Here is a 19,123-nt window from a genome sequence, read left to right as displayed (position 1 = left end):
CCGCGGGAGACGTGCGGCTACGTCCCGCCGGCTCCTGGGAATGGGTGGGACAGCCGCGGTCCTGAGTAGCCCGAGGTTTTAAGCACCGTTCCCTGAAAGTACAGCTCTTTGATTTCTGAAATGGGCAATAAAAGCTGGGCGAGGGCAGCTTCCCCCCGGGCTGGCTCCTCACCTTCGCAGAGCAGATGAATGGATCTGGGTTCACACACGCCCTCTCCCGGTCTCCTTCCCGATGCTCGTACAGGGGGCTGCGGGACCCTCCCGTCCCCTTGGGGCTCCCTGGCGCCGCGGTGATACAGCCGGGAGGGATAACGGCGTGGTCGGACACTGAAAGCTTGGAGGTGCGGGAGGGAGCGGTTTCAGGATGTCCCCCTGTGAAATGATGTCACCCGATCAATATTTTCTGGGGGAGTGACCGACCCGACCAATTCCCGCTATGAAATGTCTCTATATTGGAGCTGCATGAAGCTGAATCGATAGAGCTGATAACGCAGAGCTATAAAAGGACGGGGGCCGGCTTCGTCCGCGCTACATCCCTGAGGCAAGGCCAGCGCAGACAGCGCCCGGCAGCTGCTCCGCGCCCCTCCGCGTCCCCCCGCATCCTTTCCCGTGCTTCCGCGTCCCTCTGCGCCTCTCCCGTGGCATGGGGCCGAGCCCCGCTGCCCTCCCCGCCGCCCTGGCGCTGCTGGGTCTCGCCGCCGCCGCCGTATCGCTGCCGCTGCCCGACGCCGGTCCTCACGTTAACTACGGCTGGGGGGAACCTATCCGGCTGCGGCACCTCTACACGGCCAGCAAGCATGGGCTCTTCAGCTGCTTCCTGAGGATCGGCAGCGACGGACGGGTGGATGCTGCCGGAAGCCAGAGCCTGCAGAGTGAGTACAGGCGGTACGGGGATGGCACCGCAGGGGACAGGACGGGACGGGGCCGCGGAGATAACGCCGCTCTCTACCTCCGCAGGTCTGCTGGAGATTCGCGCCGTGGCCGTCCGCACCGTGGCCATCAAGGGCGTACGGAGTTCCCGTTACCTCTGCATGGACGAGGCGGGCCGGTTGCACGGGCAGGTGAGCTGCGCGCATCCCGCATCCCTGTCTCCGGCGGCTGTGCCTCGGGGTCGCCTTTCTGGAGGGAGGTTTCCAGCCCGGCCGCCGTGCTGGAGCAGTGGTTGATAATGGATTAGCAAAGCCTTCGGGTGCCCTCATCCCCACTTTTCACTACGAGACCAGTGACTCTTGCTGCCTGGAAGGCACTTAGGGTTGTTCGAATTCACTAAGGAATACAATTTGCAATGCAAATAATATGTCGCATGTCTTCTACCAAAATATACTGAAAATCCAGTCCAGGGGAAAACAGCGTTTAGGTTTAAAACTCCTCATCAGTGCGTGGCTGCATTTTTGCTGCAGAAATAGACGAAGTCACACTATAGAACCTGAAAAGTTTCTCACTGCTCAGGTGAGGTGTTCTGAAAAAAAAACCACCAAAAAAAACCCCAAACAAACAAACAAACAAAAAAAAAAAAACCACAACCAAAACAACAACAAAAACCCGGAAACAAAACAAAAACAAACAAACAAAAAAAACAAACCCAAGATTAGTCCTTTAGAAGGGAAGTGCAACCAGCTGGCTGCCAGGCAGAAAAGTCCAAGAAACGCGGGGTGGCCTCCTCTGGGGTAGTATTAAGCAGAAATGGAATTCTGAGAGAAAGAAGGACTCTTTTCACTGTCCTACTTGTGACCCATGCTGGTAGGACATGTGTGGGACTCCACAAGGTTGAGGAGCTTAGTGACTCTGCTTTGCAAGGCTGTGCTTTTCTCTACCCATGTCAATGTATCAGCTAGTGACCATTAGTGATAGAAACTTGGGTTTTAAGCTGTATGAGTAAACTACCAACTCTAGAATTCGAAGGGTAAGACAGATTCAGTCTGTGTATAATTGCTTTGCAGGAGTTTCACAGAGTGATGGCTTTTAACACACCGTAGTAAAGATACAGCTGGATTCTCTTTTGATTACTCCAGCAGAATTTCTGCTGATTTCAACTCAGCAAGGACTTGGCCTGTTCCCAAAACTCCCAGTACCTTTAATAAGAGCAGTACTGGTGTAGTGAGGTTTCCCATTGTGTATGTCATGTGGGATTGAGCCTTTCTGTCTGAATTTCCTTGCTTTTCTGGGCTAGACTCAATCAATGCTGTGATAAGGTTGCATGGGTCGAGACGCTGTGGTGGGTCAATTATTAGCTTAATGTTTTAATGTATATCCAAAGCAAAATAATCAATGAAAACAAAGCAGAGGTTGGACCCTGCTCTCATCAGAGCTGCCGACTGGACTTCAGGAGTCAGAAAGTTTTAAAACAGCTTTCCTGTAACTCTGTTTTGAAGGTACATAGCTGTGGCTGGACTGAGGCTGGGTTTGCCAGTGTGTGGTATTAATTACAGGTTAATTTTTTTCCTGACAATACAGTGGCATGTAGCCATGGTCTTGCACCTATATGTTCTGGGCACCTGCTGCCACCTCTCTGCTAGCAGCCCCAGCAGGCAGCCAGCTCTGCAGGTAATTCTCTGCCTTATCAGTGCTAAGCTCAGGAGCATAAGAACAAAAGGGCAATTACAGTGTCTGGAGAATGAACTCAGCAACCACTTACAATCCTGAAACACTGGGAATTTGATGATTTTGGCTGATTTCTGCACGTGCAGCATGCCATAATCTGTAGAGTAGGGGAAATCATGAACTGCTGAATATACTCACGTCACAAAAAAATTCCTCCTGTCAAAAACCCAACCTGGAAATACTTAAAATGTATTTGGTACTTGTTTGAAAAAAATACACTAGAGACAATCCCAATGAACTGAGGAGAGAATGACTGAGATATGGGGATCAATAACTTGGTATTTGTAGTGCACACTTGCTCAAGAAGCTTTTTTATTTCATCATCCTTGTTAGCGAGGCTGAGCACTCATAGAATTCAGGGCAGCTAACAATTCAGCCATTAGGTGGTATCACATACAGGTATTTTCTGAGGTACAGGACGTGTAGAAGGATCATTTTATTTGGAGAAAATGCCTATCTAATTAAGTTATTTATTTATTATTTTAAAAATTACCCAATTAGTTCAAAAACTGCTTTAAAAAGACACTTAATTGTACTCCATATGATTCAGGGTGTTTGTAAAAGAACTGGAGAGTATTGAATATGCTCCTGATTCAGCCAGACAGAGCATCCATGTAAGGATGCTTTTATCACCACAGACTGAGACATAATCAGCAATTGCCTTTTATTGACCATGAGTTCAATCACCTGCAGTGGCTGAGCCTAAAATAGCTCCAGAGTTGTAAGAATTACGGTGTTTGTGTAAGGATCTGGAAAGGTCTGACCTGGTGATGCAAGCTCCTGATGTGCTATCCACACAGAGTACACAAATATGATTCTACAAATTCCTACCCAACAAAAGGCATTCCTCTATAGCAAACCTTAACTCATGCTGGTATTGTGAGCTCTAACTAGTGTGTCATGAGGAAAGAATACTTTGCTGACTGTTCTTCTGTAATTTCAGTGAATGCTGGGGGGAAAAAGGCAATTACCTTAAATTACTGGTTGGCTATGTTTACTGAAACATCCTCTTTGACAGCACTGCCTTTCTACAGACCTCATCCTGAAGCCTTTACAGAGGCAAATCTCTAATAGAGCTGAAGTTTTATACCTGAGGATTGTTGGACTAGGAGTAGTGATTGCAGTTAAATGTGGTCAGCAGTTCATGAGCATTCTCATGTCAGGTTTTTTTTTTCCCAGCCCTCAGGACAGGATAAGAGTGGTAGCTGTGGAGAAGTACGCATCCAGGATTCAAAATTATTTAATGTGAAGGAGGTGTCTTAACCTCAGGAGTTCTGAATTAGGTCTTTAAATGGCCTCATAACCCCAAATGCATGCCATGTGCAATGGGAGGAGCTCTGCTAGAGCAGAGTAGAACAGATTTCAGTTGGGAGAGACCTATGACTATTATCTTGTCCAAGTGCTTGACCACCTGAGGACACTTCAGGGCACTTCATCTGGGTGGCTATGGTCCATCCCTGACAGAGCAGTTGCTAGAGAAATTATGTCCTCCTGCATACCTACAGCAGTCAGACAGAGAGGCAGAGGGCAGCTCACCAGTGTGCGTCTGGCAGTGGGGTCTGTAAGGTGAACTGTGACGAGCTGGAGGGGCATCCCCACTGACAGCAGAGGCAGAAGGGCTGGTGGCATTAAAGGTTTGTGTTGTGTTTGAATACAACCAGTTTGGTGGGTGCATTTGTAACTCTCATTACTCCTTGCTCTTCAGCTCAGGTACTCCACTGAGGACTGCTCCTTTGAAGAGGAGATTCGTCCAGATGGCTACAATGTCTACAGATCCAAAAAACACGGAATCTCGGTGTCTTTGAGCAGTGCCAAGCAACGACAGCAGTTCAAGGGAAAAGATTTTCTTCCACTGTCTCACTTCTTACCTATGGTCAACACTGTGCCCGTGGAGTCAACAGACTTTGGTGAATATGGTGATTATAGCCAGGCCTTTGACCCAGAGCTGTACTCCTCTCCTCTCGAAACAGACAGCATGGACCCCTTTGGCATCACCTCCAAACTGTCGCCAGTGAAGAGCCCCAGCTTTCAGAAATGACTCTGAGCACACACAGAGGTTTTGAATGAAGTACTGCAGGTACTGCAGCGGTTTAGCTTTTCAGGTAGTGATATTCCCAACTTTTTTGTATATTTCAGTATGGAGCCAGCCTTTTCCTTGCCACGTGTGGTACCTGTAGGAGATGAATATCCAGAGGCTGCTTTATGTTCTAAAGAATTTCCCAGCTGTAGCTCTATTTGGAAAAGGAGGATTAAATAAGACAAGCTTAGCAGCTTCATCAGAGTCATCCCCCCTCCCCCCCCCCCCAATATTGTGGTGATAAAATAACTGTAGTTTTTCTACATCAACTTTCATTACCACATATGTCCACCTCTTAGTTCTGCCCACAGGAGCAAGCGCAGAAAAGCTTTTTCCTCTTCAGAAGCCTTAAAGACAAACATTTGGAACAAAACACAGTGAAAGAAAACCCAGCAGATGTGGTTACGGGAACCAGAGGCAATGCTGGTCTTGAAAAGCTGCTGACAGTGTTCTGGGAACACTATCCATTGAAAGCACAACACTGAGAAAAAAACCAAACAAACAATTCTGCTTGCATACTGTGCTTTGGCTTCCCTTAGGAAATAAGGGAAGAAAAGGAAAGGTTTCTTCCTTTCCTTATTGCTAAAGGGTACTTTGGAAAACTGGATCTTTAGATTTCTTTTAAAGGTTAATTTACATTCACTATGGCATCAGCATCATCCAGCAGGGAGTTCTCATTGACATTAGTGAGAATCCAGTGTGTGGTTGGAAGAGTGCATAGAACTAGCATTTATATCCATCAGGGAGGGAATGAGCAGCCCAAATTAGTGTTTAAATTAAGGTTCTGTTGTATATTAGCATGTCTGTCATTAGCAAACAGAGAGAAGGACTGAAAAGGGATGATGTATAGGTCAACTCAACTGCAAAGCAAGTTTGGGTGTTTAAGTTTTAACTACCAGCAATTTATCCAAGTCGTTCCCAGGCTTGATGCTGCATCTGTGGGAACCAGTGGAGAGATCGTTTAGTGAGTGAAATGCCACAGGCCTGGGCCAGCCATGATGTGCTTCTTGCAGGAAGGGATTGTGAGTAATGTCTTCAGTTCTGTCCTCCTGGTGTAATAATTTGACAAAGGAATAACCGAGGCAAGACCAAAGGGAAAAAAAAAAAGTAAGAAAAGGGTTCCAGGATTCCACTTGTTTCCAAAAGTTCATCTATAGTAGAGTTTTCTACACAAAAAAGGTTCTATTGGACATACTGGTGTTCTTCTGACCTAGCACTTCATTGCCAATGCAATATTTATAATTAATTTATTGAATACATACAGCTGTTTATTTTATTACTGTTATTTATGCTCAAAATTCTATTTATATACTCCTGAAGGTGGTTGGTTTGGTTTGGTTTTTTTTTTTTCAGTCAGAACAAATCTTTTGTGAAATTTTTCAATCATGAAATTTTAGCAAATTTTAGCTTTTAACATTTCTGTACATTATCAGTAGTGGAATGTGTACATTTGCAATAAATGAAAATCATCTTCAACACAGAAATCTGTCTGATTCTTCTGTCACTTCTTCAGCCTACTAAACCCTCTTCAGAGGGGATTTAGTACACTCTAGCGTCTGGCTTGGCAGCTCCTCGTGAAGGTGGCATAGCTGAGGTTCAACAGCCAAGACTGCTGTCAGTTACTGATGAGCTCCATGTGAAACAGCAAGTCCAAGAAAAGTATCTTTGTCACAGAAGGGTTTTGGACACAGCTCATTAAGTGTTGACCTTAGGCTATGCAAAGGCCAGTCCATAGAGTTCTAAGTTGTTGCTCTCTTCCTACAACAAGTGAGTGAAGCTGGGGGTTAAGCAATGTGGCTGTGTCCTGACGTTCTCCTCACATTCTTTGTCATTCAACAATAGAAATGCTTCACAGAATAATTTTGTTTGGAAGAGATTCTTAAGAGCACAAAGTCCTACTGGGCAGTGCTGGGCTAACAGTTGCACTTCATGATCTTAAAAGTCTTTTGCCACCATAACGATTCTCTGATTCTATAAACGTAACACTGCCAAGTCCTCCACTGAACCATGTCCCTCAGCACCATGTCTACAGGGCTTCAAAATACCTCCAGGGATGGTGACTCCATCACTGCCCTGGGCAGCCTGTTCCAGGGCTTTGACAATCCCTTTGGGGAAGATATTTTTCCTACTATCCAGTCTAAACCTCCCCTGACACCACTCGAGGTTGTTTCCTCTTGTCCTGGTGTTTGTTCCATGGGAGAAGAGACTGACACCAACATGGCTCCAACCTCCTTTCAGGTAGCTGTAGATCTAGGACAGCGAGTGCTGCCTGTAGGCATCATCACTTATACTTCATCTACAACAAAACAGTTGTTGATGTGCCTCTGTTCTACAAACCATCCCTTTCATATTCCATGTGTGTCACTAAACCCTGCTGTTCACACTGCTCACGGCCTTCAGGGTGCTGTACACCGAAAGAAGGGTGAGCTCCCAGCTGCTTGGAGGAGCTGATTCCTCAGGGAGATGCAAAAGCTCCCTACTGGCTGTCATCTCTTTGATTCTTCTTCAGCTGCACAAAATCTACCTGCAAAAGGTGGTAGAAAGTGGTGTGGGAGAAGACTTCCTGTGGGTGGAAGGCTGCTCTCTTACAAAAACGGGAACCACACTCAAGAGTGCAGCCAGGGAGAAAACTGTTGAGTTTTGCCTGAAAATTACATTGATTTGGGCAGGAAAAGAGACTGAATGTTTCTGATCAGAAATGTGTGGCAGAGGAATTGCAGATTTCTTGGCTGGCAAACATCTCCCATGGCATTTCTCATGAGGGTGCCCACTCCTCATGGACAGGGAGATGGGGTCTTGATTTTCAAATTGTTTTATTCCAGAGGTTTTCAGGCTTGGACCATTCTGGATTTCTGTTTTTCATCCTCTTTTGATCAGTCACTCTACTGGCCTTGAATATTATCTACCCTTCCAGACATTTTGGTAGGAAATAATAGTAATAATAATAATAATAATAATAATAGCAACAACAGCAACTACTACTACTACTACCACCACCATTTAAATAGTAACTCTTAAATTTGGTCCAAAAAAAATGCAGTTTTACTTTTCTGCTAAAAAACCCCCACATAATTTTGATGGGAAACTCAGCAAATAACAGAGTTCTGAGGCCCCACCATTTAATTTAACCAGTGAGAGGTTTTTTTTAGGTAGACGTGACATGGTTGTTCATTAATATTGCCCAAGAACACAATCTTCCATTTGCAAGCAGCATCCTGAGCTCTCTATTTGCTGACACCTTTGGATTTGCATCTTCCACCAGCAGCACAATGTTTCTTACTGCAACAGCATGGTCAGAGGTTGGTTCAATATTTATTCAGACAGAGGGAGGAATGCCAGGAGCTGAATTATCCACACCGCTTCCTGCAGCACTTCAGTTTTCCTTGGAGGTTTCCCATCCAAGTTCTGACCAGATCTGGCTGTTTTGCTTCTAAAATCTGACAAGATCACAGCTTGAGGTGGGAGGATTCCTGGGAAATGCTTTCCCTGTCACCAAACACCTGACTTGGTCAGGAACTTGGTGTGCAGAACCTCAAAACACCATTGCCTTTGGTTCTGTGGGAATGTAAACACCAGCAGCAGCATTCGGGGCACATGCCCTGGCTGATCAGAGTTTGTCAAAGACAGTAGGACAATTGCAGTGCTTTCATTTGCAGTAGGACATTTTATAGTCCTAAAAGGTTTTTAAAGGTCAGGTGTCAAACGTCTCCTTGTGAAGTCTGGGTTAGAAGCTATGATGTGCAAATAGAAGTTGTTAGAGCGGTGGGGAAGGTTGTAGGAGAGTTGTTACTGGGCATCTCCATTTCCACATTGGGAAGTGTAAAAAGCTGTAAATCTTTTACTCCAGAGCCATAATATCAACTTTACTTTTGCTCGAAGCACTGGAACTATTTTTGTGGAAAATTTGGGACCACTTTCTACTCTGCCAGGGCAGAATGTTCTCAATGGAGAATGACATGATCAACAAAATAAAGGCACTTTCTTTCCTCAGAAATGTACAGAAGCCAACCCTATTTTTGGGCAGTGTCAGACACAATGAAAGCAGCCATGTGTGTTTCCCTTGGAAGTGAGCAGAAGTTGAAGGAAGACATCATTAGGACTTGGAGTTTGGGGTGAATTTGTGGCGGTTTAGTGCACAGCAGTGTTTTCAGGTGTGCCATTGGATAAGACTGATCGTTGAAGGCATGTAGGAATGTCCCTAAATGAGACTTAGTGCTTTGTTCTCTTCTTGCTAGGACATTAGTCTGTTTTCATCATTTTTCATCAATCCCACAATCTACTGAGATTAAATAACTCCTTCTGCATTAACTTACAAAGCAGGATTTAATTCACAGCTATTAGCTTAGAGCAAATCCTCAGACACTTTCTATGTTTCCTGCCATCAGTGAGCAGTATGTGTTTGCTCCTGGCTGTGGGGTTGTAGAGCAGGTAGCACTTCACACCTGGCAAGCCTTCAGCGTTTCATGGGAGATGCAGAGATGTCTGCACCTTCAGTGAATGCAGACAAGGAGCTGGCCAGCTGACTACCATTGCTTGGTGTACACCAGTACACCAGTTGCTGCAGTGGAGTATGTTTAACTAACAGTACTGGGGCATCTGTTTTGACCCTGCTATCTGCAGTGGGGGTTGGACTAGATGACCTTTAAATGTCCCTTCCCACCCAAACCATTCTATGATTCTATGAATTTATGATTCTATGATCTGGGTTTCTACATCTCTAGCAGCATGACTTTGTTTTCACTCTAACATAGCTTTATTTTTTCTTTAGACCCATCTCTGGATTTTAAAGCTGCCTTCTCGAGTCCTTTGCTCTCCTGTGTTTGATACCTGTACCCATGTCTGGACTGGCAGATTGGACTTTGGTGTGCCCAGAGCCACATTAACTCTCTGGAAAACAACAAGGTAAATTAACACCAAAATATATGCTCGGAAATAAGGATAAACAGTTTCTCTTTTTTTCAGAGTTGAGCAGTAATATCAAAGAAACGTTTTAATAAAGCAACCTGGGACAGCACACTAAAGTTTGGTTGGGGTATTTACATCACAAATATTTACATTTTGGGTATGCCTATCAAAAACACTACGTGAAAAATCAGAAAGCTTTCAGATCAGCTCAAAACCAGCTTGTGTCAGAGCCCGGGACCTGTGGGATGGAAACGGGACACCTCCAGCCTGCTCCTCTCACCCTGGCTGTGTGTGCACGACCGCACACGTTAGACCAGACAGAAAGAAGAAATCAGACTAAAAAATTGTTTCTTTGTTCATTTGTTTGTGGTTAGGTTTTTGTTTTGTTTTGTTTTGTTTGTTTTCCAGCGGTACCAGCGCTAGTTTGAAGAGAACACCACCAAAATGGATGTTTTCGCTGTTATTGCCGCTTTTTCCCGGCTCACGCCGCGCTTCCCGGTAAGGCGCTGAGGTCTCCCCACAGCCACGCCACCCACTGTGATCCCATCTGGCGGAAGGGAGCGGAGGTGACGGGTGGCGATCGGCAGCCGCCGCACCACCCCGACGGCGCTGCGGGACCCACCGCCACTCCCGGCGCTGCGGCGGCGTGAGGGCGCCCCCTGCTGCGCACACAGCGCCTACTCCCGTCCCGGAGGCGCCGGGTGGCGCCCCGCCCCCTTTCCGCGCCCGGCCCAGCCGAGGTTGCGCCTGCATACTGACGTCCGTTCGTGGTCCTTCCGGCTTGCTGTCGTTTCCCGGCATGCCGAGTGGGTGGGAGGGGCCGCGAATGGGCTGTGGCGGCGCGATGGCGGCCGCGAGCCGTAGCTCGGATATGTTTGATGATATCATGATGGCCGAGGAGAGGTGCGGTTGGTGGCGGAGCCGTGACTGGAGCGCAGGGAACCTCGGGGGGCAGGCGCAGCCGGAGCGGGGTTCTACGCTAAGCGCGGGTGTGCGGCGGCCTAGGGCGAAGGAGGGGAAACCCGAGCCTGGGCCCGGGCCTGGACCTGGGATTTGAACTGAGCTTGGGTCTAGGCTCGGGCTTCCACAGCCGACAGTAGGGGAAGAGAAGGAAAAAGTGGGGGGTGGAAGACGGGTAGAACGCGAGGAACGGGTGAGGAAACAAAAGGGCTTAGAAAAATCTCTGTGCTATTACAGAGCGGCCAGCCTGCGCCATCTCTGCTTTTCCACCGTCTGGTAACTTGTCCCGGAGTTGCGAGCTTGTAGTTAGGATGTTACAGTGAAAATATTGACGTGGGTTGCAGAGTGTGTTGTTCTAAGCGAATTGTTATAAATTTGTTTCAAAAGATTACAGTGTGCATAGCTGCCTCTTAATTGAAACGTTACGTGGTATTTCTAAGCATAGACAGCTGCACTTTAGAGATGATACAGTGTAGTCTTGGTTTTGTGAGCAGCTTGTGTGTGGCATGAGCTTAATATGAAATAAAATTAGGAGCTAAAAATTGTGCTATTGCACTTTTGTCTTTACAGGTTTCATAGTGAGGGCTATCAGGAGGGGTATGCTGAAGGCAGTCATGTTGGAGTTGTAGAGGGAAGGAGATATGGATCGCTCCATGGTGCCAAGATGGGATCTGAGGTAAATGGGAAAATACTTCAGGATCTCAGTGGTTTTGTCATCAGAAGATTACTGTAACGCATAAACTGTTGGAAAAAGTTTCATATATTGGTAACCTGGGACCTGATATTTTGATTTGCAAGGTTAAATGGATGGGTTTGTATTTTCTGAGCTTATTTGGTGTATGTGACTATTTTTTTTTTCTGGAAAGCAGAATAAGAAGAAACAAATTCAAGCAAACTTACTCAGAAAAAAATGGACTGTATTTTTTGTAACCCAAAATTGTGCTTAAAGGCCCCCTGTCCCATCTTCTGTGGGTCAGCATTAGAGAAAGATATGGAACATTAGGACACTTTGAGTGGAGAGCCATACAAGGGCAATGCTGGGGGTCTCTGTTGCACTCAGTTATTTTTAACACTGGGAGAATTTGTTGGCTGAGGCTTTGCTGTTCCAAGATGGAAACCATAATAGGACATTGTTGTAAATTCACAGATTGGCTGCTACCTTGGGTTTGCACTGACATGGCAGTGTCTGCTCCAGAAATGCACAGATGAAAAGAACAGGTGAGAGTAAATCAGAATTATTGCTCCTTTAATGCTGTTTCAAATTATTATGTCCAGTTTTGTCTCTTCTCCAGTACAAAAAAAAGACTGAAACACAAAGGTGGGCAGAGGGCTGCTGGGGTGGTGTCATGTGCTGGGCCATGAGTTGCTGAAAAGAGGCCTGCAGATTTCTTCAGCCTGCAGAAGTTAAGGGAGATATGGAGCTGAACCACATAAGGCCATGTTATAGATAAGGTGGAGAAGCATTGCTTGCAGAATGGCACAGTGCAAGGACAACAGGCAGCTTCCACAGTTTGAAGCAGGTTGAGTTCTAATGGGACATGAGGAGAAGGTCCTTTCCATGCAAGCAGCTCAGTGCTGGGACAGGTTGTCTGGAGAGGTTCTAGAAGCTCCATCTCTTATATTTTCAAAATCTTCTTGGCCCTGTACAACCTTGTCTAGCTTTGAAGTTAGTCCAGCTTCCCCAGAAGGTGGACCAGATGACCTCCATCTGTGCCTTGCAGCCTGTTTCTGTGACTCATTCTTTTAGCCACATTGTTTTCCTGTCTGGTTTTGATTAATTTCTCTGACAGAATTGCCACCATACTGTCAGCCTTTTGATCCTGTGTTCTGGTGAGCTTTTAATTGCATTTCTTGTATTTTGCTGAGTCACCTAATCAGTATTTCTGACGATTCTTGACTTTGGGTAGGTAAGTTAAAAGGGAAACCTTAACTTCTGTCACTTTATGCAGCAGCTTAATTTCTGATTATGGCTTAAATATGCATCAGATACTCTCAGTGATCTAGATGCGAGAAGCTGAATTGAAGAAAAATGGAGGGTTGGGTTCTATGCTTTTTGCTAACACTTAGACAGGGAAATGCAATGTTGATGGATTGAAAAATATTTCTGTTAAGCTTCATTAGTTTTTCTGTGTTGTTTTTTCTTTCTGTAGCAAAAAGATAAAGGCTCTGGATTCATTAGTAGGGATGATTCAGAAGTTCCCATATGAAGACCCCACTTACGAGAAGCTACAAGAAGATATGGAAAAAATCAGAGGAAAATTTAAACAGGTTTGTAGGATTAAGTTATTTTAGCACAAAATGGTTGTAGTTTCTGGAAATATTTAATCTCAACCACCTCAACAGGTCTTTGTGCAGAGCAATTATTGTTCTTTTGCAATCATGGTAAAAATATTTGAAGTGAAATGATGGTTAAAAATTCTCCAGCTGACAGCAAACGCAAAATAGAAGGAAAATATTGTTTAAATGCAAATGGAACATGTTATTTCACAAGGAATTACAAGTGAGACCAGAAGAAGAGAAATTGAGGAACTGGGAGTTTCGTTGAACGTTCTTCTTGGCAAAGAAGATTCTTTGAAACACCTTTGTGTGTTCCTTTTGTAGGTTTGTTCAATGCTAAATGTTCAGTCTGATGTTAGAATGGGTACTGAAAGATCTTCACTAACGTTTTGATGAAGATAAACATGGATGACCAAAGAAGAAGCATTAAGAGAACAGCTAACTGGAAAAGTGTTTGTCTACTTTTATGTTAAAATAGTGAAAAGGTGCTAAATGTTAAAGGGAAAACAACTCAGCCTGCAATAGTACTTCACATGGCATTTAACAGGTCTTATCTTCAGGTTTGATTTAGGTTTGCTGAAACACCAGTAGGTAAACCTGTGAAACAGAAATACTTCAGTTCTTCACTAGTCTTGCACTGAAAGATTAATTCCTCAAAAGGGAAAGATAAGCAAAGTTTCCTTATCTAAAGGGTATTTGTTACTTAAAGATCTGTGTATGCAGATGATTCAGTTTACACAATGTGTAGGTATTGTAGTGAAATAGAAACAGGATCAGTTGTCTGCAGACTTTGCAGCAGGAAACAGTTTTGTGCAGAAAGGGTGGAATGGCAAAGGGAGTCAGAATGCATAGGAGAAAGATTAAGGCATCTGCTCAAAGTAGCTGCAGCTTAGAACATTGAATCTGCACTTCCCACAAGTTGTGCAGACTGGTTCAGTGTGGGGGAAAAAACACTTCCCAAACTCCTCAAAAGGCAGCAATTTAAGTGATCAGTGAGAGAAACACAGCTACCAGAAGACTTGATGCTGACACTGGCATTTACAGGTAGCTTTCGTCAAGGAATAGTTTATTTCCCAGTCTTGAAAATACACTCTTCAGCCTCAGTCAGAGGAATGGCTACAGTCAGCCAAGTGTGTTCAGCTGTGGTAGATTAAGGGAAAGGCAGTCATTTTGCCTGGCAAATGGTTGGGCTGCAAGCTGTGTTTGCTTTCCATTTGCAGTACAGTTGTGTAGTGAACATACCCTCCATCAGCTGTAACCTGTCCACAGCTAAGGCTGTGTGGCACAGACTGGCTTCACAAAGACAGATTTGACCACTGTGGGTGTTGGAAGCTGTACACAGGGTAAACTGTCTCAGATGAAGGACAGGTTTCAACATGGCCTATCTTTGGACAGCACTCCTTTGTGCCACCTAGATTGTGTCATTGAGTTCTAAATAATCTGTTCCTTTGTGGCTGTGTCTGGTGTCTGTAGGCATGCCAGTGTCAAAGGCTTGTCCTGCTAACTGGCTGCTGGTGGACTGTTTTGTTTAATTGGCTTGCAAGTGTAAGAGATCAAACAGCTTTGGTATACATAGTGAGTGTCAGAGCCTTCTAGAGGAGGTCATTGTGTAAGAATCAGAGAATGGTTTGGGTTGGAAGGGACCTCCAAAGGTCATCCAGTCCAATGCCACCGCAGTCAGCAGACATCCTCCACTAGATCAGGTTGCTCAGAGCCTTGTCCAGCCTCAACCTTGAATATCTCCAGGGATGGGGCCTCAGCTACCTCCCTGGGCAACCTGTTGCAGTATTCCAGCACCCTCATGGTGCAGAACTTGTTCCTCACATCCAATCTAAATTTCTCTGCTCTGCTCTCCTTTCAAACCATTGCCCCTATCACTAGAGGCCTCTGTAAACAGTCCCTCTGCAGCCTTCTTGTAGCCCCCTTCAGGTACTGGAAGGCTGCACTTAGGTCTCCCTGGAGCCTTCTCTTCTCCAGGCTGAACAGCCCCAGCTCCCTCAGCCTGTCCTCCTAGCAGAGTTGCTCCAGCCCCCTGATAATCTTTGTGGCCCTCCTCTGGCCCTGCTCCATCAGGTCCATGTCCTTGCTGTGTTGAGAGCTCCAGAGCTGGACACTGCTCCAGGTGAGGTCTCAGCAGAGCAGAGGGACAGGATCCCCTCTCTCCATCTGCTGCCCACACTGCTTTTCATGCAGCCCAGGATGCCATTAGCCTTCTGGGCTGCAGGAGCACACTGTTGGCTCGTGTCCAGCTTCTCATCCACCAACACCCCCAAGTCCTTTTCTGCAGGGTTGCTTTCTATCACCTCATCTCCCCAGCCTGGAGTTCACAGATAGTCATGTAGCTAGAAATTGTTAAAACAGAATACAGCACATAGCTATGCCAGACACAGCTCTTTCAATTATGTGGTGAATTTCTTGAAGGAAACTAATGTTGAAGTGTGATTCATTCCTAACTTGTTTCCTCATCTGAGACCTTGGAAGGGACATGACAGCACTGAGGGCTTCTTCATTTAGGACAGCTTGAGTACAGCTGGCTTTTAATTGTTATGCAGCTAAACCACTGGAAACCAGAACAAGCACCAGGCTGCAAGTGCCTGAAAATAGAAGTAAAATAAAGCAGCATGGCCTGTAATCTCAGCAAATAGATAGGCACAAGGCAAAAAGATCATGTGCTAGAGAAAAGAAAGCTCGTTTATAATCACTTCAGAGAAATTCACGTTTGGGGAGAGTGGTCTCTGTCTCCACAAACCAGTTTGGTTTTGCCATTGAAGTATTTTCCCCCTTTACTTCAAATGGGTGAAAGGAATTAGGTATTCAGCTGTGATTGACTCAAAATATTTTTTTGTTGTAATCCATGAATTATGCTTTAAATAAATCCTCCTTGAATCTTGGTCTCAAAAAGGCAGTTTTATTGTTCTTCTGAGTGATAGCACAAAGAGGTCTGAGTATTCATGTCTTACAGTGGAGCCTGGTTTGAGCTCTTTGTACATTGCTTAGAAAAATGTCTGCAGAAGCAAGAGAAGGGATCTGAGAGCTCAAAGTGAAGCATTTGATTAAGACAAGTGTATGATACCTAATTTGTGTGCAAAGTGATTGTATCAAAACCAACATTTTTGTTCAAGGAGAGAAAGGATCTTTGCAGATGGGGTGGTCTGTGGGCTGTTCTTCTGAAGACTGGTTTGGTGGCTGATTTTCTTGTGTTGCTTTCACTTGATCTATATCAATATTAGAATAAATTATTACAAAAAGATATCTGTCTATATTTAACTATAAAGATTGCAGCAACTGGCATTTCAACCTGGGATATGCCAGGTTAAGGGTTGTCTGTTGGGTCTTTATTTTAGCTCCATATGAGGACTAGTTTGGTCTGTTAATCCACGAGTCTGTATTTCTTCTGTTTCACGTCTTGTGTGGGTCTGGTGGTGTTTATTAAATAAGATATAGTTAAAAATTCTTCTGGATATGTAGTTTGATACTTTCTTCAGTGCCTTTTTTTTTTGTTTATTTGGTAACTTTCCTGCAACAGAGTTTTGGGGGTTTTCAACTCCTCAGCTCGCTGTAGGTGTGTTTTTATACCTAAGGAGTTAAAAGTCCAGGTTACATCAAGGGTATTGATTTGCCTTAACCAATGTGAGATTTCTAATTTGACTTGCTCCAAATAATTTTGCATTTTGAGTACTGAAATACTTAAGAATGTGCTTCTTGCCAACATCAGGGTGGCTGAGCAACAGGGTTTTTTTTTTCATGTTTGCATTTTTGCCTCTGTTTCTCAGATCAGTCACCTAGAAAATAAGGAACATTACAGTTAGCAAACAACTGTGTAAGATGTGTGCTTAGGCCAGCTAGAATGCTACTGGGGAGAAAAAAAATCAGCAGCATTTCAAGAACCAGAATTCAGTTTTGTGAGATACAAGTGTATGGTTTTTCTGTCAACACTTTTCCTGTTATGTTAACAGCTTAACTGAAATCTGTACCAGTGTAAACAAATTCTTACCAACAGCTTCATGAGTTTCACACCTTGCTTTACTCATCCTGTGTCTTGAATGGTCAGGACTGTGGTGGCAGCAAGTGTTACACTGTAGTTAAAGACCCTATCAGCACATCTCTGCAGAGAGGCTGAATAAGGCTTCTGTGGACCACAGTCAGTCAGAGGTTTCCTGGTTTGGATGCTTGGCTGTGCAGCTGAAGTGTTGCTTTAAAGACTAGGTGGAAGAGATACAGGGAAAAAAATCCTCAGTTTTGTGGCTGATAGTATTGGTTATTAATACAGGAGGATATAGTGACTGTGGCTTTGTGCTGTGTTGTCTAAAGTCCTTCTGGATTAGAATCTTCATTTCTGTTGGGAGTTTGTTCAGAGAAGGTTGTACTAAGCTGGATCAGACAGAGCAATGCATGTGTGATGGTGTCTCTCATCCTGATCCTCTGAAGGACAAAGGCTTTGGTTTGAAACAAAAGGGTTAACATTGCTACTATTCTTCTTTATATTCTTGATGCTACTCAGTATGAATGTTAGTGCCTTTTGAATATTGCCCTTTGCAACTTCTTATGGCAATGGGTTCTGGTCTAATTACAGCCTAAAACTTCAGTGTTCATAGTTTAGCAAGTAACCATGAAGATTCTCATTTTACAGTCTGGCAGAGGTGTTTTTTTAGTGGCTAGAGTTCTGAGACAGTGCACATTACCCCAGAAATGTATGGGTCACCAGAGCAAATGGAGATCTGGGAGGTGTGAAATGAGCTCTGCAGCAAGTTTCCAGCTGCCAGTTTTGGTGTCTGGGATTGATGTATTAAGACCAACTGGAGCAATGTGGTACTCAAGCGTGCTTTGGTGTGTCCCAGTGTTTGGAACTGTACAATCAGCTCAGCCTCTACTGATAGCAAAAAATAATAAAAAGGCTTTATGTGCTATTTTGAAAGAAGTCTTCTGAGTATATAGTTCATGCAGTCAGACTTGAAATGAATGGTTTCTTTAGCAGATAATAAGGGATCTGGAAGCTCCTGTATTCTTTGGAAAGCTCTAGACCACACTGTGCAGTGGGCTGATATCTGGGCTAAACTTACAGCTCAATACAGCACAAAAAGTGAGAACAAAGCACTGATCCAGCTGGTGTACAGTGCTGTTAAGTAGCCAGAGCTGTTTCAACACTGCCTCAGTTCACTTGTAGCTAACCTGAGTATCTCCTTGGCACCACGCTGTGAATATTCCTGCCTTAATCACAGGGGTGTTTAATCCCTAAGTGTAATAATTACCTTCTTCAGGCATTTTTCATCCTCAGATTCTTGAAGTACTCTGCAGCTCCTGACCACACATAGAGCTCTACTAAATGATGTAAGCTGCACAGAAGGAACCATGATCCCTAAACTGATCTGACATGAGTCTGGAGATCTTTATTAACACAAAGCATCTGTTCATTCTTCTGGAAGGTTAAAAGAGATCAGACATAGTAAGTGCCACTTGATCATAAAGTTGCACACTGTACAATCTTTTAGTTTTTCTGTCCTGTTTGAAGTTGTTGCTGTACCACTCTCCTTCATAGTTCATATTCCTGTGTGTTTGACCATATCTTGCTTTGGCATGGCAGAACCTTCTACAGAAGATTTCTTAACAGGTGCAAGAAATAGCACAAAGCTTTGGTCTTGAGTTCAGTATCTTGGTTGTAGTGGTGCAGCACTTGCATGGATGGCATCAAGAATTGAACTGATGCTTCTTTGAAATAAAATGACAGAGTTTGGTTTAGCAAAATCTTTAGGCAAAAGGGTTGGTTATTCAGTCTCTGCATCTCAGCTGCACTAGACAGAATCAGCAGCAGCCTTGTCACTGTCCTTTCTGATTGTTCAGCAGTGTATTTTGCAGCTTGGGCTCAATGCAACAGTAATTACAGTTTTTAACTTTCAGCATCTTCAGGATTCTGGGGGAATAATCAGTGCCACATGGAATCTTTCTCGGTAGTAGGAACTGTGAGTCAGCAACCCTTGAATTTTTTTAGTTGCAGCTATTGTTCCAGCAGCAAGCTTTGCTGCTATTGTCCACTGTTTGTCCAGCTCACGTTTACTGGACTGTGGGAACGGATTAGGGTTTCATGGCTTTTTTTTTTTTTCCTTCTTGCATAAACTCTTGATCAAAGACATTCCTTGAATGACAAAACACTGTATACTGTGTCACACAGTCCTGACCAGACTGCACGAACAGTAGTTTAAAAACACATGCCTACATTGTTCTCTAAACTGGCTTGCCTATTTTTTTTTCTTTGCAATGTATGTCCAGACATTGAATTTTTTGAGACCACATTTACCTCCTTTAAAA

At 44.4% G+C, this 19,123-nt stretch overlaps 2 protein-coding genes across 3 annotated transcripts; both read left to right on the top strand.

The window, feature by feature from the left end:
- The first annotated feature begins 643 nt into the window (after positions 1-643).
- Positions 644-4,639, top strand: FGF19 (fibroblast growth factor 19). Its single transcript, XM_054390621.1, has 3 exons — positions 644-872; positions 958-1,061; positions 4,307-4,639. Exons 1-3 carry the CDS (start codon positions 644-646, stop codon positions 4,637-4,639), a joined length of 666 nt encoding a protein of 221 aa, XP_054246596.1.
- Positions 4,640-10,426: 5,787 nt separating this feature from the next.
- On the top strand, positions 10,427-18,185 carry LTO1 (LTO1 maturation factor of ABCE1). 2 transcript variants are annotated; one of them, XM_054390325.1, is made up of 5 exons: positions 10,427-10,486; positions 11,114-11,219; positions 11,691-11,761; positions 12,694-12,811; positions 18,096-18,185. In XM_054390325.1, the coding sequence occupies exons 1-5, from the start codon at positions 10,428-10,430 to the stop codon at positions 18,120-18,122; spliced, it is 381 nt and encodes a 126-aa protein (XP_054246300.1). In that variant the 5' UTR covers position 10,427; the 3' UTR covers positions 18,123-18,185. The 2 variants fall into 2 exon arrangements, with proteins under 2 accessions (XP_054246300.1, XP_054246298.1); XM_054390323.1 differs by lacking the exon at positions 18,096-18,185 and adding an exon at positions 13,145-14,638.
- The last annotated feature ends 938 nt before the right edge of the window (positions 18,186-19,123 follow it).

The sequence above is a fragment of the Indicator indicator genome, chromosome 21 (genome assembly GCF_027791375.1).
Source record: "Indicator indicator isolate 239-I01 chromosome 21, UM_Iind_1.1, whole genome shotgun sequence".
NCBI classification, from domain to species: domain Eukaryota; kingdom Metazoa; phylum Chordata; class Aves; order Piciformes; family Indicatoridae; genus Indicator; species Indicator indicator.
The sequence above is the reverse complement of the archived record's forward strand: the minus strand, read 5'-3'. Positions and strand labels throughout refer to the sequence as shown.